The 23,688-nt window shown below is 41.4% G+C and overlaps 1 protein-coding gene across 1 annotated transcript in view; it reads right to left on the bottom strand.

Annotated features, from left to right (window-relative positions):
- ARHGAP20 (Rho GTPase activating protein 20) overlaps window positions 1-23,688 on the bottom strand; it is a 62,753-nt gene that overhangs the window by 26,665 nt on the left and 12,400 nt on the right. The window contains 2 exon segments of the mRNA XM_074932185.1: window positions 941-1,090; window positions 6,437-6,607. Of these exon segments, the coding sequence (XP_074788286.1) occupies window positions 941-1,090; window positions 6,437-6,607 (321 nt within the window).

The raw sequence follows: 23,688 nt of genomic DNA, 5'->3' as shown, positions 1-23,688 counted from the left end.
TCACATACTGTCTCTAAGCTTATGTTTACTGGCAAAAGTTGAGTTGAAAATCAATCGAAAATTTCAGCTTTGTTTCAAGACTATTAAGTGAAAAAAAACCATAAACAACACAACAAGCTCAATAGAGAGCAGTTTGTGCACAGCATTCTCTTTGGATATGGACAACATGACACACAAATTAAGCTGCATGCGTCAGCTTTTGCTCTCTGTTGGTAAAGAGGAAAATGCATTTGCCAAGACCTAGCCAAATTACTGTGCTAAGAAGCTAGGATTTCAGGAGGACAGTGCCCTCCCTTATCCAAAATGACGACAGAGCCCTCCCACTGAGACTAAAATTAGCCTAATCACTGAAATTACCTCTACAGCTCTGTGTCCTACAGTCAATGCTGCAAAGACAGACCAAAAATCTTTCTCTATATTAAAATTCAGAGATTCTGCTTTAAGAGGATTTTTGACATTTTTTCTGGCACAATTAAATTAAAAAGAGAAATAGGACAAGGTCAATATTCCACTGTGTTTCCTGCTACTTCCAACACAAGCTCTTCTATTTAAAAGTGTACTATGGGACTCTTTGATTCTTTTATTAGATTGGCAATTTGTAGTTCATCTCATTAATTAGCCAAGATATTTATCAAGCTATACCAAAAAAAAAATTTCCACTGAGCAAGTTTGCAACACAGACAGTGCTTTGCCAAATCATGTTATTTTCTCAAATTTTTAAGTGATAAGCAAGTATCACTGTCACATTTGCAGAGAGACAGAAGATGAGGCATGGAGAGTAAGTGGGTTGCTCACAGCAGTAGAAGGAATTGTTTTAAGAATCAGTAAGTTCCTGCTTCCCACATTCACTGGTGCTGAAATGAATCCATGATAGTCTCGTTACCTGTCAGCCTAAAAACATTCAAGTAACTTGGTAAATAAAACATATCTCAATTCTTACCTGAAATTTGCCACACAGTTTGTGGTGGGCCAGCCCAAAACAAAGGACCTCTCTGGGTCTGTGCTGCCTTCACAGACTTCTTCTGTACAAAATGCTGTCCACATCTCACAGAGACGTGCTTGGCACTTTAGTTTGAAATGAGAGTGCGACCTGCCAGCAGAAATTCACAGGCATGTCACACACATGAAAACATAGCAAGGCAGGTTAAACAACTCAGTTTCTTCTTCCTTCAAGCACATGTGAAGCTTGCATTGGAGCTGATGGAAGAAGCACTTCTGCTATAGTTAAACAATGTTTTATTTGGGTTGCATATAAAAATATATCAATTTCTCATCTAAATGGGATTAACAGATATCTTAAATGTGGAATAAATAGGTTGCTTGTGGCATCCCCAGACATCCCCCTTCTTGGGGAAAATCTTCTGCCCATGTCTAGAGCTCCCCTCTAAATCTCACCATGAGGCAAAGATTGCCACTTGTGTTGGACTCTCCCATTCAGTGATTTAATGCCATTGAGGAGTTTACAGTACGGTTTGATTGCTTAGCCCCAAGGTCAACAACTATGGTGAGTTTAAGTAGTGACAACTAGCCCAGAGCAAATAAACTGATCCTGAAGAAAGAACAAGCAGAAAACTGCCATTTGTCTTAACTACAGCACAGGTCACATACAGCCTCCATGAATGGTATGCTTTTGGAGAATGAGCCAGGACTTCATGCATTCTCAAAATATCTACTCATCCTCAAGGAAGATACATATTTTCCCCAGTTTTTTAAAATTTTGCCTTTCCTGGATTTTATCCTACTAAACATTTGAGTACAGTAAAGGCCAGTACAGTAAAGAACCTCACATTTTCATTTCAACTCTTTTCTTACACTTATTTTCTCATGATAAGTCTCCTTCCTTTGTACCATTGGTGGGCACCAGTGCTATGTGAGAAATAAGTGAAATCTCATAGTCAGTCCAACTCTGTAGCAATGCAACCAAGGCAGGTTTGCACTGGAGGCCTTGCAGACTGAATTACCTGAGCTATGGTTCTCCTGGGCCAACAGGGAATGGCTGGAGGAAAAGTATCCCCTCTCTGAAAACACTTTGCCCTTCTAATCCAAGAACTGCAAGCAAGAGCATGTCAGCTCATCACTGTGTTGCAAATGTGGATGGGGCAGTGTCAGGCACCATAGTGATTAGTGCTCTATAAATAAATATGCCAGGGAAGCAGTTTCTTAGAGCTTTGATACACATGGACTACCTTCTCTGAGATTAGTCTCATTTACAAGGTATTTGATTTAGGACAGACTGAACTAATACAGTCTGAAGCATGAAAGTACTTGAACCTTGCGGCTTTAAAGAGGACACTGATGAACTTGCAGCACCCTGACTGGTTTGAGGTTTCCAGCTGGCATTGTGCTAACAGGTGTAGTGGGGTAGTGCACCACTAATAATGCAGCTGCATTTACAGGGGTGGGCAAGAGAGAACCATCAGTGCATATCAGACCTGGAAAAAAGGGAGCACTTCAATTAGATCACCATAAAATACTCTAAAATACCATCTCAAGTTCATGTATTTTTTAAACTAAAAGCTAAACATCATGGTCAGCTAAACTAAGCTGACCATGGTATATCCTGGTCAACTATACATTTCACCTCTTTTTACTCTGTTGGGTTTTGTTATCCCATCAAAGAGAAACTTAAAGTACAGGAGAACATTTCAACATGCTCATCAACAAATCAGTTTGTGACGCAACAAGTAAGATCTGTCAAGAATGCAGAAATAACTGTAACTGACTGACCACTGAATGAACTGTGAAAATGTAGATTTACAAAAAAATACAGCTGTGAATTCTAATGCAGATGTTAATAAATGGATGGCTGCTCTGACTCCACTGAATCAATCCGTTGACCCTCTCTTTCTCCTCAGTTTCTTCTTCCCATTAGCCAGTACAGTGAACTCTCTACATGCTGTTTCACTTTTCTAGCATTTACAGTTCATAAAGCCAGACCCCTACAGTGCCAGTAGCAGGTGTCAGCAGGGTGTTGGCAGAAGCACAAAGATGTTCTCCAATCATGCTTGATGTATATTCTTACCCCATTTGCCATGCCTAGTCACAGCTCTCAGCTATTATCAGTATTCAAGTGGCCTGGTTTCCAGAGGCGCTGAAACAGTAGCTTCCATTAACATCTAAAGAGCCTGAAGTATAATTTTATCTCTATCTGCCACGTACTTTATGCAATCCGTGGGTTCTCGGCATTTGTGAAATGTGGGTCTTCTATTTAAGTGCCAAAGCATTACCTCTAGAAATTACTATATCATCGCTGACTAAGGAAGCAGCATGACTGAACATTTGAAAAAAGGGAGAGTAACAATCTAATGAAGATTTTTTTTTTTTAAGGAAATAAGTTTCCTTTCAAGTGTTACACTGTAAAAGGCAGATCCAGAGTCCACCAAAATCAACAACGGCATAGGTAATTGATGCACCCCAAACTGTGCCACCTCTGCAGAGGAAACTGTTCCTTTTGTTTTCTGTAAGTGGCAGCTGGATACCTTGCACCCGTTAACAGATGGAAGATTAACTTCTCACTAGATTTGCTAATCTCCTTAATAGGACCCTCTGACAAAAGCTTTTATGGATCTGCTCTGAGGTTGCTACTGTAATTCCATGTATACACACAACCATTAATTTCTATGTCCAGCCACACTGGGAAAAAAACCTTAAAATGCACGTGTATATATGCATGTATGTATTACAAAGGAGAAAGAGGAAGCCATTCCCATCTTCCTCCCACACAAAAACTTATGTGAGAAACCTTGATCATTGAACTGACAGATCCTCGAAATACTTACTCTGTCAAATAAAAACACATGCTCTCTGTAAGAAATCTAATCAATATATAGAAAACAGTATAACATTTCATATATTTAACATTGGTTTAGTGAGGAAAAACTTTTTCAATCAATTTATGACAATCCTCACATGAAGGCAGTAAAGGACAGGGCAGCAGAGAGGGAAGCACAGCATGTGAGTATTATTGTTATATTTTATAAGCTGGCTTAATGCATGATCTGAAAAGATAACAGTCCGCATTTCAAAAATTATTAGAAAGGAGCAGAAAATGAACCTACAGACATTTTGTCCAAAGTCACACATAGACCAGTTGTGGAGAGGACTTACCTTCCACAAATTTCCATGGGAGCAATGCCAATTTGCTGCCTTTAAGCAGGAGCTCAGTGCTTTACAGGAGTTTACTCAGCAAGCTCAGAGAACACAAGATACTCGTTGCTCTCTTTAGGAAAAACTTGGACCTGTTTGCTGATCATACAAAGTCTAATTATACATGAGCTCCCTTTGTGCAGTGACTAGCTACCCACAGCTGAGCTGACACCAGTACAGCACTGAGCTGTACCTAAGATATCTTAGGTGTTCATATGCCCCAAGCTGAAAAATTACTTAACACAAAATAGTATTACAAATTTTTACACCTTTATAACGAATAATTCTGAAGCTGTCAGATTCAACTGTATCATCACTTCTGTCCTGGTGACCTGCTGCCTTGACTCTGTATCAGCTATTAAAAAGTCAGTAACAATCAATAGTCATGGCCACATAGCAATATACACCACTCAGGTTTTCGCTCTAGGAATCAGCAATAGTATTTTAGTGTGAGATAGACTTAAAAATACTGATTTTTAAGTAGTATTCATTAGTGACAGCTCTGATGCTTTAATTGCTGACAGGGCAGCTGTAGAGAGAACATCCCAATTAGTTCTTTAAAATACATGAAGTAATATCATAATATCACCAAAAATACTATTTTTACCATTTCTATCAAAGACTTGCCCCCCTCCCTCTTTTTCACATGCAGAAGCACAATTTGTTCTCTTCCATCTTCTTCAAACATTGCAGACTCTTCACCATATTAAATCAAATGCTGTAAGAGCCATTATTACTCCCTGGGAACCTGATTTTGGAGTGGTTACACTGAGTAGTACTTTCCTATGCAAACAGTCGCATAGGGACCCAGCCAAACCTGCAGTAACGTGCAGCTCAGCCTGGAGTTGTAACACTGCTTCTGGTCAGCATGCTGACCAGGGAGGGAGGGATTAATCTCTCCTGATCTTAGTCTTCTACAGTTTAGGAGCTAAGCTAGTGGACTATGACTGCTGAATAGCCAGTGGAACGAATGAGAGACCCCCAAGAGCATGACTCCACTCATCTACTGTCAACACTCTCACAGGGCCAGGTGAGTTCACTGCAGGAAGGTGTTGGTTTTCCATCAGTGACTGTAAGAGAAGCCTTGAAGTCTAGGTAAATTGCAAAGGTTTATCATTTTAAAGCTTAAATTAGGTGAGGTGAATCCCACCCTAAACAAGACAGAAACATAAATAAATACAGTAACAATGCTATTACTGCTACTGCTGGTAGGATAGCAAGATTTCCCCTAAATATCCTTATGCTCACCACCCACCCGTAGTGGAACATGTTTGGGGTAAAATATCCTCTGTGTTGTCACACCACATCAAGTGAGGAAGTTCATCTGGAAGGGCTATGTTTACCATGTGTGATTCAAACGGACAGAGCTCAGATTTCTACAGAAAACACAGATTTATTCTGGCTGTTCCCAGAAGCCTCTGAAACAATTGTTTAAGTGAAAAGACACATTGCAAAAGCTCAGGATTCACATTGAGATTACCCACCCTGTGAAACCACAAACACAGTGCCTAAAAGAATGAAGCTGCATCAGTATTTTTTATTATTATTTCCCCATAACCCATAACAACAAGTGAAAGCAACCTCTAAAATTGCCTTAAACCACAAATGCTGCATGAAGCTGGCATGCTAGACACAGCTTGTAAATCTGATTTAATTGTGAATGGTAGAGTGAATAATCAGAACTCAGCAGCAAGTCTGATTACACATGAACACTATCCAGACTGCTCAGCATCGCTTCCATTCCCCTTACCCTTGCACCTCCTGGCACAGCACAAAATACAGAGACAGAGAGTTTGATGCTGCCTGCAATCTCTATTTTTATACTGCTGCTCATCATTAGTGTGTAACAAAGCAGCTTCCAGGTAAGCATTAAGACCTCTAACCCCTCTGTGACACAGCCACCAGTGTTACGCACACCCCATATGACTGAAGATGACCTGTCTAAAACACAACAGTCAGTGGAAGGCAGTGCAATGGACACCGTTGAGCACTGATGAGTCTTTTCTATAAAACTGTGCTCCCAAAGCAGGGAAGATTATACAACACAAGCAATATATTCAAGAACATCTGATACTTCTTTAAAATGTTGCATCCTCGAATTCCTCTATGACTATGAGGTTTTTGAAGGTCCTGAAGAGGTCAGGCACCTAACTTGCACTGACCAAATAGAAAGCTTTCTTATGTCTTAGGGAAGATTTGCTACTAAAAAAGCATTATGGAAATCCATGCTATGCTCCACCAAGAAAAAAGGGCTGTTCTGTAGGAGCAGTGCCTGAGGTGCCATACTCACTTGGACTTGGCAACAACCAGAAGGTCTGTGAAGAGGAAAAGGTGTCTCTCCTGGGTTTGTAGACCTGTCTTCAGCTGCACATGGCCATCCAGAAGGAACGTTCGGTTGTGGCACATGAAAGACTGCACAAGCGGACATGCCTCTGGGCTGATGGGGGAGAAGCAGCCTTCCCTGCAAAAGGAAATAAAGAGAATAAAGGAAGGTAAATCAGCCAACTGCCTGTGAGTGAGAACCAGGCAGCAATTTACCATACCCACTGTCAAAAGGCTATTTATTTGACCACATTTCAGTGAAAGTTGAGAGGGACAATGAAGATAATTCATCAGTCTGATTCTGGCACAAAATCTGTTAGGGACTGTCCTTGCTCAGTCTTTTACAGCCCAAGCACATGGACAGCATTTAGCAAAGGACAATAATTTAAATATAGGCCTCTCCATTTTGTCTATTTGTATTTGTCTCCCTTTGTACTGAAAGGAATACAGAGAAAATACTGTACCTTCTGTAGGTTCTCCATAAAGAGAGAGGAGTCATATACATGACGAATGGATAAGTGCACACCCACCTTTGTCAGAAGAAGACTCCTATTTGAGTTTAAAAGCAATCTGAAGAAATTATTCTAACCATGGGCAAACATAAGGTGTCACTGAACCTTGCTAGAAACAGATCATGTACCAGATGCACCATGAGAAGAGGCTGCTCAGCCTCTCTCTCTCTCCCAGCACACAACCCACAGGCTCCTGTCGGAGGGCTTGGTTGTGTGACTGGAGCAGAGCTATGCTACTCTGTAGTTGTGCTGTGCAGGGGATGCTAGAAAATCCAAACCCAGGTCTATGGAGGAAAGGTCAGGCTCCCTCCTGGAAGACACTGATCTTTTCTAAGGAGGTATCAGGTACGTTGCAGTCCAAGGTTGCTGATGGTGGAGACATGATTCCCTCAACCCCTCCTGATCTAACTGGTCTACATGAAGTAGTTGAATAGTTATTGAAGCAGAAACGAGAGCTTCTTTAGCACAATGGTCAGCTCAGTCACCCAGACAGGATATGCCTAGTTTCTGAGCCTTGCCCTAACAAATGAACTGAATGAATGTGAGGGGAGGACACTCCTCCTCTAGGGCTCTCTAGAAGCTGGTTGTAGTTCAAGCTCTTCCTTGGAAAGCCAGATATATGGCTTCAAATTCTTCCAGGCAGGTGAGAGAACTGAACCTCGGTCTTCTACACCCTGATGTACCTCAAATAATGAATTTCTGGATTAAAACCAGGATCCATCAGCATCTTTACTCACAATTTTTAAATGCAACTTTTCAATTATTTGCGTTTCCTAGAGGTGCCTACAACTGAACCATTTCATTTTGGGTGAATGAATCACTTAAATTTTTATTCAAATGTATTTACTTAATTTTGCTTGTTAAGAAAAAGAAAAATTAAGCCAACACTTGGCAGGATCCATTTGGCCAGGAAGGGCTGAAGTGAGCAGCTTCACAATTATAGTTTATTCCTGGTCCTGCTGGAATGGATGACAAACACCTAGTGACTTTGCTGGGAGAAGAAATGGATTTATACAGTGAAAGTCACAAAACAAATGGCAGAGATATGAAAGAAAACAAGACCAAACAGATAAAATCTTCAAAGAAGGTCATAAAACTTCTTGTATCTCCCTTAGAGCCTGGATGATTCCTCAACCCTCCTCTCCTTGATGCCTGTGGCTGGATTACTCAGGAAATTATTTAGGAAGTCCTGACAGCTGGGAGAGAAAGGATAAGCTCTGAGATTGGCCTACATTAGCAGCACACACTTTCACTGATCTGTAAGGGGTTGGTGAGGATCTCCACCTGATGGGGAGAGCCTTGTTTGGCCTTGGATTCCACTTTCTGTCTGGGAGCCTGAGTTTTTGAAAGAATTCCTCAACTTAATTTGTCTTAAACTGTGTCCTAATCTTGTCTTTCATTACCTACTTCTTCAGGGAAGACAGAAAGAAGAAGAATGACTTTCAGAATTAATAATGCAAAACTAAATTATTTGATCATTCCTAAGTAGAAGGGGTGTCCAGTAGTGTGGATGTTAACGAGAGGAGTTTTGGTCCAATACAACAGTGATACATTCTGTGAGGCCAGCAATGGGAGTCAGGGGAACAGCAAGCATCCCTCCTACCCTGCCACTTCCGTGGGACTGGGAATTCACCAATTCACCAGTTTATCAGTGACTGATACGTTACTGGGACTCAATTTCATAAACTCCCTAACAGCACTTGGCACAGAAGCTTAAGCAGAAATCAGGAATGATGATGAATCCATCTGCGTGAAAGCCATGCATGGCCTTTACCTCAAAGGTTAAGTCAGGGGAATACTCACTTTTATCAGAACCCAGCAAAAACAATACTTAGAGAAAAACCCTTTCATGTTACACTGCTGTAACCAAATCAGCAGAAACGTTCATAAAATCATACAGAAGTGCCTGTCCCTACTGACAAACCTGTAGGGTCAGGCTCTTGTGTCTCCATATAGACAACTCTATTTGATTATCCTGTTTGTACATTTTCTACATCCTGATTTGTAAGACCAGGAACCTCCCAAATTAAGCTAAGCAAAATCTGTCATATAGGTAAGCAAATGAAGGTGACGTAGGGTTATTAATGCCAGCAGGATCAAGCAAATTGAACTTGGTTTTAGAACAAGAAAATGCAATAACATAAATCAGTTATTTTAATGAAATCTGCCTTTTGAACCAGTGTCTTTCAAGCATATCTATCATCAGAACTCTAATAAGCACTCTCACATACATTAACAGAGTTTACCTGATAAGCCTTATTAAAAAAAAAAAAAAAAGTTAAAATATTCTCTTCCTTTGAAACAAAATGGAAAAAAATCAAAGCCATTCATTCATCCAGAATTTTCTAAAGCCCCAGGATGAAAGAACATGGAGAAAATTCACCAGCAATGACAAAAATATATTTTGGAAAGCATGCTTTTGATCCTCTCAGTTAATGTTCCATTGTTACAAGACATGAATGAAACCCAAGTTTTGTTACATTGACAAAAACGCAGATCAGCTATACCCTCAGGTGTAGGGATTTATATGAGAGGTATTTTTGGAGTTCAGTTTTTAATGTCTCAATGATTTTTCTGGTCTAATTTTGAAAAAGTGCTAAGCACTTAAATACTGATTCTTTGAAAATTCCTTTTAATAGAATTATGCAAAACTCAGTACTTAAGTCAATGTGATTTCTGATACAATTTAAAAAGTGATGTAGGGCCTTTTCTGCCTTCTCTGTGTTTCCCTAAAATTCATTCTGTGACTAACACATGTAAAAACTCCACAAAGGAACATCTTTCCAGTTTGGCAGAGAAAAAAAAAAAAAAAGCCATCATCTGGGTTTGTTAAGAAGGAACTCTGAATTGATTCCTGAAAGATGAGGATATCCTGCTCAGTCAGCAATCAGCCATGTTTCACTTTGTGTAGAAGCAAGGCTGATACTGATGTTTACATGCCATTGTAAAGCTCTAGTCTCAAGTGGACATTTCTTTCTAAAAGTACTATTTTGGGGGTCTGAAATTTCCATATGTATTTTAACCAAGGAGGAAATTCTGTAATTTGAGGATATATACAGAGATATTCTTGAGTTATTCAGGAAAAGACTAAAATCACTGTACTTGTTGAAATTACTAGAAAGAGAATTGAAAATTTTTCTCCTGGCATTTCCAGAACTTAAAACTTTTACACCTATTATTTTTCAAATTAATAAAAATAGGTATTTTGTGCCTACTCAACTGACACAATGATTTAAAAGAACTCTTCAATTTTGTATGTGTAATATACAAAGTTGAAATCCAAAATAGTCAACCAAACACTGAAAAATATATCCTCCGTTGCATGTGATGTGAAAGCAAACACATCACTGCTCACTTCATCAATCCTGTATTTACCAGAAACCACAAAAGCACAAAAAAATACTTCTTCCCCCTGCAGAGCTTCCTTGGGGTTTCTCAGTATAACCAATACCTGAATGGCATGACCCCCAAAATATTTATTCTTGTGTAATAGAGATGTAAACTTCATTCTTTATTTGTAGTGAAAACAATGAAAGAAATGATACTTTCATTCCAAAGGAGAGTTTAAGAGCACATGTTAAGTGGTTACTAAATCCATGATCCAAATGTCATTTACATCAATAGAAAGCTTTCCCTTGATTTCAGTCAATGATGTCTTCAGCCTACCTATGATTTAGATTAAACTATAAAATGCCTCAGGGGAACAATGTGTTCCACGGTACCTAAGCTGGAATGACCTATTGCAGGTATCTCAGACATCCCTCTCACAGACTGTTCATGCTCCATCCTAAATCTCACTCCATTGTTTCGGTTATTGTTCTCTGCCAGAACTTATGTCCGCTGATATCTCTGCAGCCACAGAAGTTGATTTCCTCATCTGATGCAGCACCAATGTTCTCCGCACAACTGATCCCTACTGAAATATCACTTTGCTCTTTAACCTCTGAAGTCTTTCACAAGAGGTAGGTGAGAAATGCACCTTTTCATTAGTAGAGCAGTAAAATGGCAGCTATTCAAAAGGCTGAAATCTGTGTCAGCACAGCCACATGAGAGGCTGCACTTGGCCTGTCAAACACATACATAATACCTTTCCAAACTCCTCTCACAGTGAACAACTTAGCCTATATTTATTTCATACATAGATACCATAAGCAAAAATACTGCATGCTTGTGCCAGTGCTGAAGCCCAGGTAAGGACGAGAAGCTCTTTCCAGTTTTATGCCTACACACACAGAGCTTGCAGCTTGCATCATAAACCTTGTTTTGGCTACAGGCTAGAGAGGCCACCAAGCAGAGCACCTGCCAACCCTCTTCATGGTGTTCAGAGACAACAGACTTATTTTGTATATCTCAAAGGCCAGTTTTGGATGGCTCTAAGAAATCAGCAGTTTATCTTTTAGGAAAAACAAAGACAATGAATTTTCAACTTCAGTGTCTCTCAGTAAAGCATTTACTTTACCATCACTGACTCACAGCACTGGGCTAGAGCAACCCACTGAGAGAAGCAGGAGTTATTCACATCCTTTCAAGGCTGACGAAAACAGCAGCTATCTGCACAGTAAGAAATGTCTACAGCCCAGCCCACATTATGGATTTTTGCCAAAAAGGATTTATCAGTCAGAGACAACATGTGATTTGTGACCAGCAGAGATACCCCCAAAAGCATCCCCGATCTAGAAGTCAAGTTCCTTCATTTTCTTAAGAGAGCTTACACTGGAAATCAGGTAACAATATTTGCACTTTTTCTTTCTGTGCTACCTACTCAGACCCTTAAGCTCCTAAAAATTCCTGTGAGAAGGAACTTCAATAGCAGTTTAATAGATGCTTGCTTCATATTTTTGCTAATGAGGCAGGCCCTGCTAACTGGAGCTTAGAAGCCAACATGGTTTACTGCTGGAAATCCTTGAACACATAAGACATATTACCCATACTGTGTGGCTAGAGGGTATTTTGCATTCAAGCTAATTAACTTAATAACCTTTCTTTAACAATTCTTTAACGAACCAAAAGAAGAGCTCCAATTCGGTGTGCAAGGGCTACTTGTCTCCCCTGAGATAAGGCAGAAAAAAAAAAAAAACAAACCTGTAACACAGTAGTGAGTATTGATCTGCCTTGTAGGGCTGCTTATAGTGCACTCAAGTGCAATATTAACATTCCAGGACTTCAACACATATCTGATTTGATCACAAACGACAGTTTGGATGTGACTTGTACCGTTTCCTAGCCAACTCGACAAAATCAGCATAGCAGATCATCATGTTCTATATGCAAAATAGAAAAGAGAAAAATGAAATGAAAGAGCTTTTCTTGTATACTGAAACCAAATGCCCATGCTTGGGACTGAACACAAGACAATAGAGATGGTCCCATTTATGCTCCTGATGAATTTAGCCTCCATCACGCTGACAGCTCAAAAGCACATGGCTGGAAGTCACTCCTCATGCTAGAAAGGCTGGGGAGAGCAAGGAAGCTATAACTGCTTTACACACAGCAGATAATACTTCTGAAATTTATCATCAAGGGACTTTGTCTTTGAAAAACAGTTGTGGAACAAGCAAAGTCCAGTGTAGGTGCTTGATCACTTGCTCAAACCAGTTATAGATGGAAAGGGGCAGAAACTGGGAGATGCTACGTGGTTCTGCACATTAATGTTATCTAGCTGGAGATGTCCTTGAAACATGGCTTCCAGCTTGGCACAAACTCACAAACCATTTATGGACAGAGCAAGGAGCTGAAAACAGGGATGCCAACAGCCCTGCTCAGTTCCTGGGACTTGCTCAGCCCAGCCTGCCCTCTCCCCACTACCTGGGGTCTGGCACAGCCACACAAAGACCCACTGGCTTCAGGGATGAGCACTCATAGCTCCTTTTGCTGTGAACAAGGCTCCACACAGACAAGGCTCACCCACACAGAGCAATCTGCAGATCAGAACCCTATTTAGACAGACATATTATATATATATAAAAAAAAAAAAAATATCCTCCACATTTTTAAAGGTGCTAACTATTCCCTACTGTCACTGCCTTTCATCTATGACCAGTGCCCTTGGCAAGTCACCCACATGCTCAGGATCTTCCCACTTCAACTCCTCATGATTCAGAATATGCATTTCATCTAAGTTTACATGGTACTTTAATAAATTGCAATTATACCTGGAGGGTGAAATTAAGCACAAAAAATATCAGCCTGAAGGGTAGGAGTGTTTTCCAGGAAGGTGGTAGGTAAGATATGGGCCAACACAAAGTTAGTATGCTGTTGTAATCTTACACTGACTATTTATAGAAGGGACTTGGATAGACAAGCATAAAACTCTCTTAATCACATGGGCTGCCAACCCATTTCTGAAAATCTGCTGTCAACTTGATCCCTGCTATGCTAAGGAAGCTTCTTTCTGAGGATGCTGGACATGTTTGCTTGCTGTTATCTATGGCAAATCTTATAGAGCTGAAGCAGTACTTTGTGAAAACAGTGCAGCATTCCAGAAATAGCAAGTCTATTTTCTGCAGCACTCTGTTAAAGTCCCCTAGGCCATCACCATCACGTACAGTAGCTTTTGTACAACGAAACAAGTGAGATCTGCTTGGTTTTTCAAAGCGCATTAGTTTTTAAGTATTAAAATGCTCCTACTTTGTAACTGTGCTTTATTGGTTGCAATTTCTTTTTTATGAAGAATGTACGTGAACAAATACAAGGCAGTCACCTCACACCCCTGTGTTTTCCCTTATGGACTGCGCCTGTGGATCTCACAGAAAGCCCTCTGCGCTGGAGCACGCATCAGCCCCAACTCACAGCCTCTAGCATAGGGCTATCCTCACTCTACCCATGCCAGTGGCTGGACCCCAGCAAGCTGCAGCGGAAAGCACTGCACCCAAGATAAAGCAGTGAGTCCCAATAGGGTCGCAGACCCTTTGGATCCAAATGCACTGCAAGCCCCTCTCCAGCACAAGCATGGAAAGCACAAGCCTGGATAACGGAAGGAAGATGAATATTAATAGAGATCGGGAGCAAGTTTTGCTCAGATAAATAGATAAATTTACATTTTAGGGCAGAAATCAGGGCTAATACTTATCTAGGAAATCAGGTACCACTCTGCTGCTTCTAAAACTCAGTGTAAACATTTTAGTTCAAAGTACATATAGAAAATATACCAATTTAAATTATTCTAGGATTCTAAAAGTTGCTTTGTGTCTAAAATCATCTTTGCATGATGTCAAAATCTTATTAAAAGTAATAAAATCTATTATGATGAATAACGTGATTTACATTAAATGTTCCAGGTGTCGAGGCACGTAACTGTAATATTTTTTCGTAGTCTTCCAAAAATCAGTAAATGATTAAGACTTCTAGTAAAATACCACATAGCTGTAGGGTAATATGCATCATTAAAAAAATCCTCACACATTTCAGAATGGAAGCTTGGCAGCTCAACTGAAAACAAACTGCACTTAAGTAATTTCTACATAGCCAAAAGGACAATATTCTCTGCAGAGCAAATATGTACTACAGTGCAGTGGCTGGAGACAGGAAACACGCTTGTGGTTTGGTTTGCTTCCAAGGTTTTTTGTTTTATTTTAACAAACAGCTGCAAGGTGTTTACTCTGAAAATTTAGCACAAGGGCAAAATTCTCTATTGGTATAAATTAGCACCACACATTTCGGTCATATTTTGCCTATTTCCACCAGAAAAGAATTTAGTGCAAGTTATTTAAATCCTATTGAAAAGCTCTTGCATTGTGGGTGTCCTCCAGTCCTGCTATACAGCTCTGCTAGCAATCAGCAAGTTCAAGGGCTTTTGGTCCAAGTCCCCCTGGGCAGGGGAGAGGTTTAGGGAGGACATATTCACATGTAGAAGTCAATAAAACCTTTTTTGGCCTTTGGAAGAATTGATCCTCTGTTCCCCACTGCAGTTCCCACTCATTTTTACTGAGTGACATAGCAGCACCACCTTGAGCTACTCTCCCATTCCAGTTGCACCAAGGAAATGCCATTTCAGGCATTGTCCACCCAAACAAGGATTTCATTGTTCAGAGAAAAAAAAGTCAGGAAAAAAGTGACCTTTGGGGGGGGACAGAAAAAGAAAGGGAAAAAAAAAAAGGGAAAAAAGTAGGATGAACAGAGGGCAAGAAAAGGCCAGAACTTAACATCCCAGCAATGCTGTTCTGCACCATGGTTGTGTGGGCTTTTTGGAGCTTCTCATGGCCTACAAGAGGTCTGGAGGCATAGGCTACCTTTGCCACTTCCACCCCAGCTCCTTCCTACCCATTCTAAGAAGGCATACAGGAGAGTACTCAGGGATCTCAGTTTCACCCATCTTTACTGCCTCTCAGTCACCTCACTCAACTACCAGGTAATTCCAGGGGGGCTGCTCATGGTCTCTCAAAGTCTTACTGCTCAACAGTCATTCCCCTTTAGCCTCTGATTTTCTCATTTTTCAAGAATTCAGCTAGGCTCTTCCCCTCCTCAGCTTGCACCACCTGGGTAGAGTCTGCAGTTATTCCACAACAAGTTTTAAGAAAAACAAAAGCATTCAAAACAGTTCAAGACTTCAAATATATGGCCAGGTAAAGCAAACCTGGAATCCACCAGCTGCTGTTCCCTGCTTGACACTTTTTCAGGAGGAAAGTTGCAAATTATAAACAAAGTAATCGCATACAAAGTGACCTATAAATAGCTGCAAGTACTGCCTTTAAAAGATAAGCCCCTTCACCACACTTTATCCTCCTGCAAGTTGCAGCTCCCATTGAAGCCGCTGCTGCCCGGCCTTGCCTGCATCCCCACAACGGTAGGACACTGTGGGGTGAACTCCACAAAGCTCCACCACAGATGTGAAGGGAGGATCTGCCCAGCCCTTGTATTGGCTTCAGTTCTGAAGGACCGCTTCCCTAGAGGGATGACCAATATGGGTGCTGCATAGAATTGTCACTTCACTGCACCTGTCCCAGCTGTATCAGGAACAAATCTGGCTTTGGTTTGCCTCAAGGGCCTCAAACCATTTTTTAATACTAGTACTACAGCACAGGAATTATCCTATTACAGTGAAGAGATTACTTGATATGCCTGCCACTGCCAGCTATTGCAAATGTAATGACCCAAATTCCTCAGGAACAGCCAGCAGACAAATTAGTTGTAGCCACATGCACCTGTTTGCCCTACTATAAATGCCTACATATTCGACAAGTTTTTTGCCTAGCTACTCAGGCAGGTTAGTCAGAGGTTTCTATTCCACCAGTAATCTCAGCTGGGAAAAAAAACTTTTAGAGAATTCCCCACATCCCTGACCTGATGGTGATTACCTAACGGAGAAGCAGGCACAGGCCAGTTGTCTAAAGAACAGCAGCCTGGAGGAGCAGGAAACACAAGAGCCTTTCACATGATGACATTTTTTCCCATGTTTATTTGAGCCTTTGATATACCAGAAGAGCTTGCCTGTGTCTGATTAGTGATCTCCTTGGAGAAATGAGTGCCTTGACACACCACCCACTGGCAAATCTGTCCTGCTCTTGGACACCAAAACGGAGGGGTATGGGTGTGAGGTTGCTTAGTCCAGGGGGCTCAGCAACTAAATGTGTTTCCAGAGGAGCTCTGATAAAATGAGATGCTTTGCAAAATACTGGATACGATTTTACTACCAGAACATGCAGAGGAAAGAGAAGGAAGGAAGGTGGATGAAATCTCTGATAATTCATTCAGGTGAAGGTCTTTACCAATCTTTTCTGCATTTTCTGAATAATCCTGCCATGAAGATCTAGGATGCACTTAGATGTGCACTTAGATACCTACTCCCTCTGAATACAGTCAGTGTTCGGTGCACAGGCTGCTTATAAAGCGCACGAGGACCCAAACCAGCACACTCATCTCAGTATTTGCAACCACTTTCAGCTACAGGACAGGACAGGCTGAACGTGGATGTGTCAGTGAGTGATATGCAAAAATAATCTTGGGAACAGCCACAGGCCTTTCCCCTCTCAGGTAAGTGCTTTTACCATTAATTTACATAGCCAAGCTTGCTCCTGTAAACATAATTTTTTTGTCCCAGGAGCGTTGCACATCCTTCTACGCAGTGACCCAGCTGCAACTGCAGGAGGGAGAAGGAAAGTCTCCACTCACTCCAAATCTGCTTTAATAGTTACTTCACTCTTCTTGGAAGCAGAATTGCCTAAGGAGGCAGAGAGACAAACCTGGATGATTAATTTCCATTGAAAGCACACCGATTTCACGGCCAGCAGTTTTGCAAAGAGCAGTGGTGGTCTGTGGAGACCTGTCTAAGGAACAGGCTACAGATACCTACCATAGCTTACACTAAGCTTGCTGGATGGCACAAACATTGGTTGCAACACAGATTGTGGTGTCTCCCTGACAAAATACCCAATGACCCAGACTCCTTCACACTTCAGCCCTGATACTGCATTTTCAGAAACCACTGCCCTAAACAGTTATTAAAAAACACTCCAGAAAAGCCAGCTCAGCCAGAGGCTTAGAAGAGAGCAACATTTGCAACTGGTTTTGTGAGGGTCTTGCTCTTGACCAGTTAGGTTAAACAGGGTCTGTGGACTAGTGGATGGAGCTTCTGAGGAGCCTCTCATAAAGCAGTGTTTAGTTCTTTGACACAGACCTGTTCAGTGCTGCCAGCAGTCATGCTGTACTGGGATGTGCAAAAGCACAACTCTAGATGTTTGGGGAGCTCTCTGGTCAGTAAGAGAGTGCCTAAACCACAGAGGCACTTGGAAGGTCAGGAAACCAATAAGATGATGTTTTTTAACTAAAGGTTTTAGATTCAGGTACCAAAATTATTCCCATGTCTTGCCCTTGAGGCTTATTATCCTTTATTTGATCTAGTCCCCAATACTCAAACACTTAGGTCATAGCCAGAGAAGAAATCTAAAGACAGACTGTTACTCCCGTGAGGTAATCACACTCCGTGTGATTAAAAACTCCTCACCAGCAGTTTTGTGCTCCATGAGGAAGAAACTGGACCAGAAGAAGCAATGCCATACCAGCCAGGAGAGTTCAATGCATATTTAATGCTGGCCCTTGTCAGAGGTGAGAGCACCAGAGACTGCACATCAGCCTGCACATCATTAGAGGCTTTCTGCTTGTTTACACAAGATAAACGATTGCAAAGCAGTCTGAGCAAGTCGATCTGTGATTTCCTCAGGTATGCCGCTGCCCAAACTGCTTGGCCAGACTGTCATTTGGCAGAGATTTTATTGTCTAAAATCAGGGATACACAATGGCTGGACAACAGCTGCATTCTGCCAGACCTTAAGGCCTAATCCAAAAAGCCCCCCAAAATGGGCTGGAGCCAAAAGCACATGTGGACAGTGAGACATCTGGATAAGCAGAGCCCTGCGCTCACCCTGATGAGCAGTGCCCCTCGCTGCCTTTGTCTTAAAACTGTCACAACTCTATCCAAAGGGGAATCAGCTTAAAGCACTAGTGTTAAACTATTAGTCATTTATTGTAAAATTAATCCCTCATTTAAACTCCAATCCCTCCAAAACCCTGCTTCCAAGCCTTCCTTCTTGTTACCTCTAGTCCTTTTCTTTTAATAAAAAAGGCAGCATATCTCTGAGAGCTGCAGCTCATTTCGGTCTCCAGATGTACAAACATCACTATAAGCCAGTTTGTATGTCATAAATGAAGAACTGATGGGTTTTATCAAAAACAAACATATGCACACATACACACACACTCATACACAAAACAAAACAGAAGAAACACAGCAGGGGGACAGGAATGCCAATCTCTGAGTTAAAAGGCCATTTGAGGCCTCAGAAAGTTCACTTTGTTCCTTGTTAATAGTTAATAAAATTTTATCCTCAGCTATTAGTATGTAAAAATAGCTTTTGCATTCAAGCACATGGTTTAAGGAAACAATACTCCAGTGTCATAATTAGCTTAAATCAAGCATGAATTAGAAATACTATAAAAATGACAACTTGTACAATATCATCACAAGTTGTTTTAATTACGTGCAATTCCATTAAAAAGGAAGAGCGATTTCATACAAAATAGTGTGTTTTTTTAAAAAAAACACACTATTTTTCTACAAATTCATGTATCCTTACCTTACATAGGGAAACATGATATACTGAGAAATCTGGGGAAGTTCTCATACAGAGATTTCTGCCCATTCAGATTAAGCATAAAATGTTAAAACACCAAAACTTTTAATTAAATGGAAAATCTAAAAAAAAAAAAAAATCCTGATCAGAAGTTTCGAGGCTGAATTAAATCTAAAAATTAAGCCCAGAAGCAAAGAACTTTTCATTCACTTTGCTGAATGAGTCTTTAGGAACAGGATTTTCCCTCCATCTTGATGATTAGAAATGTGATTTCTAAGGAAACTGTGATTTTTGTAACCACATGACTCCTGTAGCTGGAGCTTTATGGAAAAAGTTATGAAATATCATAAGATAAAACGAGCAGTTCCTGTGCTTAATTCCTCACATTGGGAAAGGGTTTTGTGGGATTTTGCCCTTTTTCTTCCCTTCTCTCATGAAATTCTGTATTTTTGAGTCTATTGGAGTCTCTCAAAGGACTCTAAGATGAGGAGTGGAGGACACAGGGCTGCCACTGGGGTGCTGCCACTTTGATTTTCACCTGGGGGAACCACCCCGATGACAGTGACAGCCCTCGTGCTTCCCAAAACCACGAGCCCTGTGGCTTTAGAGGGACTACCTTGCAAGGGCTCCCCTCCACGACATACCTCTTCCTAAGGGTAAAATGAAGGCATTTAAGAGCCCGCATCTCTTGTGACCATGCCATTTGGGTGGCCCAGAGCACAGGGGAGGCTTCAGAGATGTTATGGCAGTTGTGCACAGCATGCCTAGCGTTAGCTACCCGGCCCCCCGCCACCTGACTTGGCCTCTCACAAGCCGTGAGTGGCGGTGAGGGTCACACCAGAGACCAAGCCCCAGGCAGGGACATGACCTGCCTGATAGACTCTTCTGCCTCAAACACTGTCAATCTTCCCCTACTGCCCACAGCACCAGTTTCAGAGTGATTCGTTGCTCTATTACCCTCTCCCCTCACCTCCCTTTTGCAGCCTGCAAGGGAACCCCCTCCCACCCAAACTGCGACACCTGCATTTGAGATGGAAGGGGGCTGGGACAGTATCTGGCCATGCTACCTCCCATCCTGGTTTGAGCCCATCTCTCCCCACACGACCACCACTGGTGCTGTGTAACTGCTTCGGAGGCAAAACCCCACACTGATCATACGTGTAAGGCACACACAGAAATGGGCACACACACAATATGGCGGCCTTTGTCTCTCAAAGCCCCTCAGATTTAGCCACAAGGGGCTAAATGTCTCACACCATCCCAGGGCTGTGCCCCGCAGCGGGCTGGCCCTAGGCGATGCCCCATATGCCACCAGCAACGGTACCATTGATCGGCCAGGTTGTGGCAGCCCTGGCCAAGGGTCCCACTCCTCTGCCTCACAGGTTTTGCCGTGGTGACCGGTGGGGACAAGCATCCCAGCAGTGGGGTACCCTCAACTGGGTGGGTGCCATCCCCCCTCCAATAAATGCTGTCATGGTGCCCAGGGGTCTATGTGAGAGCAACAACTGCCCCTCCCATGATGGCCAAGGGGACAGTGGCTGCTCCAGGCACATTTGCCCATAAAGGCCTCACCCTGTAAATAAAATGGCTGTGGGGCATGACAGGGTGGCAGGCGCTCCCTCGCGATGCCCCCATACCATACCGAGGTGCTGAGCCTCACCAACCAAATGTGCCTCACAGAGATTGTTTTGCTAGGCGAAATTATTTGCTACCATGGAAACAAGTGAAGAATGAGCAAAATGATTACAACCAAAATACCTACTTAACAAGTTAGTTACTTGCAATGAATTTTTATTCCCTTCCTCCCCACAATCGGATTTGCCTGAAACACCAAATACTCATCTTCCCTGTGAAAAAGAGACAGTTAAGGCCTTCTGGCAATTTACATTTATTAAAAGTCTCTATTTTTGTCTTCATCTAGTCACATAGATTGGATCATCCACATATCTTCTGACTAAAATCCTGAAAACACAATGTCCAGGACTTTGGGAACACTCTGTATTTGACTAGCGCCAAGTGGAATGTATTACTAGATTACACATATGATCTTCGTTATCTGGGATATTTAGCATTTGGCACGGGACCCCTGGAAGATAACATGCCAGAATCACTTACTGTGAGTTGGGAGAAGGAAGAGCAGCCTCTCCGTGAATGGTGTAACACTGCTTCCACATACAGAAAGGGAAAAAACACATTGGAAACTTGTGAAATCCTCAGTTTTTACATTTAACTTCTTCAACCATAAAAGCCACATAATAAAATTGGGTTGAGGTGACTTTTTAGGTACTACCTTTTCAGATTATTTAAAGATTTGTTCATAAAACCTTTTTTAAATTATGCTTTTTTTTTTTTAAACAGGCCCCACTTGTGTCTTACACCAAAATAACATCACAAACACACTTCATGCTGTAATAAAGAGTAGTTTCATTACCAATATTTTAACACCTTCAATGTGAAGAGACACGTATCTATAAATGGTCATGCAGACTCAGAAACTGTGAAATTATATTAATAAGTTGTAGCATGTAAAAATATCACTTTCAAAGATCTGGTGAGGTGTCCATTAGTTAAGGGGAAGCTGACAGCAAGTGCAGCACAGAATTTGGCTGTCCCTGTGAAATATCCGAGATGTCAGCAGAAGTCTGCCAATGCAGAGCAGAAACTTGGTAGCTTGGGTTTTGTCACATGCAAAAATTGTTTTGAAGGACAGCAGAACAAAGGCCAAAAATTCGGCCTGGAACAAGTCTTTATTATTCTGCATCAATTATTTTGAGATTACAAAACCTGGTGCTTTAATCCAGACCTCAGACATTTCTGTTTCAAGCCCATCATTTGTGTTGCACTGAAATATATCATTAGGTTGTGCACTTTTCATTAAAGGACACCAAGAAAAAGTAAGAGGAAAATTACAGCTGCAGAACAGGTCCAGGGCCAAATATAACTAACCCGAATCCTTTGCCGATTTCACACACATTAATGGAGTTAACAATCAATTTTTCCTGCATCTGAGTATCAGCCAAGTAAAACATCAAAAGCTTACTTTTCCCATGTATTTCTAGAATAACTTTGCTCAAAGTGCTTCCAAAGAGGACATCTGATGATGTGAAACAGTCCTTACATGCCTATTCATCACTATTTTGTGAGGAAAGAGAAACTGCAGAAACAAAGGAAGAGAAGAAGGAGACAAGGCAAAGAATAGTCTGCATATTTTTGTCTCTTGGAAGGGCCCAAATTCCACTATAATATCTGTACTATTTGCTATGTTCCACTGCTGCCTGCAGTTACAGTCCAGTGAGACAGGAATGACAGCGTGGTTGCACATCTGTGCACCACTGTGCCATACAGCCATCCCAGAATTCTTCTGTAGGCCAAATATCTTGTAACTCCTTTTATGACTGACATGGCAAGGCAAGATTTGTAAGGAAGGTTTAACTTTCAAACTTTCATTAAACCAAATGATATAGCTGGAGAAAAAGAAGACAAGCTTTTAAGCACACAAGACTTTCAGATCTGCTTCTCCTTCAAGACTGAAGAAGACGACAATAGCACAAACAAGCGTCTGCTTTTTCCACCTAGATCACCTTGCCTCACATCTTCATGACAACACAGCTACAACACTGCCATAAAAAACCTTAATCTTCTGAATGTTAAATAGCCATCTCCAGGTGTCACAATGGTTTATTTGAATAAATACCATTAATAAACTTTAAAATACCCCAAAGTAAGTCTGTCCAAAGTGGGTGCCACCACATTTTATGACAGCGCCCTGTATATAAACCAAAGACACCTGACATATAAAGTGATATAAAAATACAAACTGACTTGTGCTTCTAAGTATTTCCTGCCCTTTTAAACTTTGCACTTGTTCATTAATTTCAACAAATACTGAGGTGAGCCAGCTGCTGAGGTGAGAGGATTCATATAAATCCCTCCCAGATGTTTGCTAACTTCAGATAGGAGCTTTATTATCTACTAGTGATTAATCAACAATTAACAAGTAAGTGTTATGGAGCCCCAGTACTAAGGTTCACTGCCAGGGGAGAATAATGGATTTTGCAGGCTGGCTGTGTCTACAAGAAAGGGAACTAAGAGCTGAGACAGGTTTGAGATAAAACATTTGGAGGAGATTAGAAAACACGAGAAATCATTTTGTTGCTCTTCAGCTTGCCTTAAGAGAGAGCACTTCACAAGAGTTAAGCATTTACACAATAAACCGAGTGGACAGTTCAGACTCATCCATCAGTTTGCTGATGAAGAGGAATGTGTTTTGCACAGCCAAACAAGGAAGTCAGGCACAGGTGAGAATTACTGCTCCTGTGAACAATAATAAACATCCAAAGTGTTACCCTCTAACTGATAGATTTTGAACTACAAAATCACCTGCTCTGGCTCTGGGGTACTCAGACTTCACTCAATGCCTCTCATACGGCCACAGACTTCAATTCAAAACAACAGGAGCCTCTAAATTGTTGAATGCCACAGGCAGAGGACAGACATGACTGAGGCAGCATCCATCAGTTCTGGGTCCATCTGCTTACTGCAAAACAAGGCAACGTTTTCCCCTATTCAGTCCTCTCCACCACAAAGTTTCTGCCAACTGGCCTTACAAAAAAATCCTTCCACACACCAGATCTAGAAATAAT

The sequence above is a fragment of the Athene noctua genome, chromosome 1, assembly GCF_965140245.1.
Source record: "Athene noctua chromosome 1, bAthNoc1.hap1.1, whole genome shotgun sequence".
NCBI lineage: Eukaryota > Metazoa > Chordata > Aves > Strigiformes > Strigidae > Athene > Athene noctua.
This window is presented reverse-complemented; position numbering and strand designations above follow the sequence as displayed.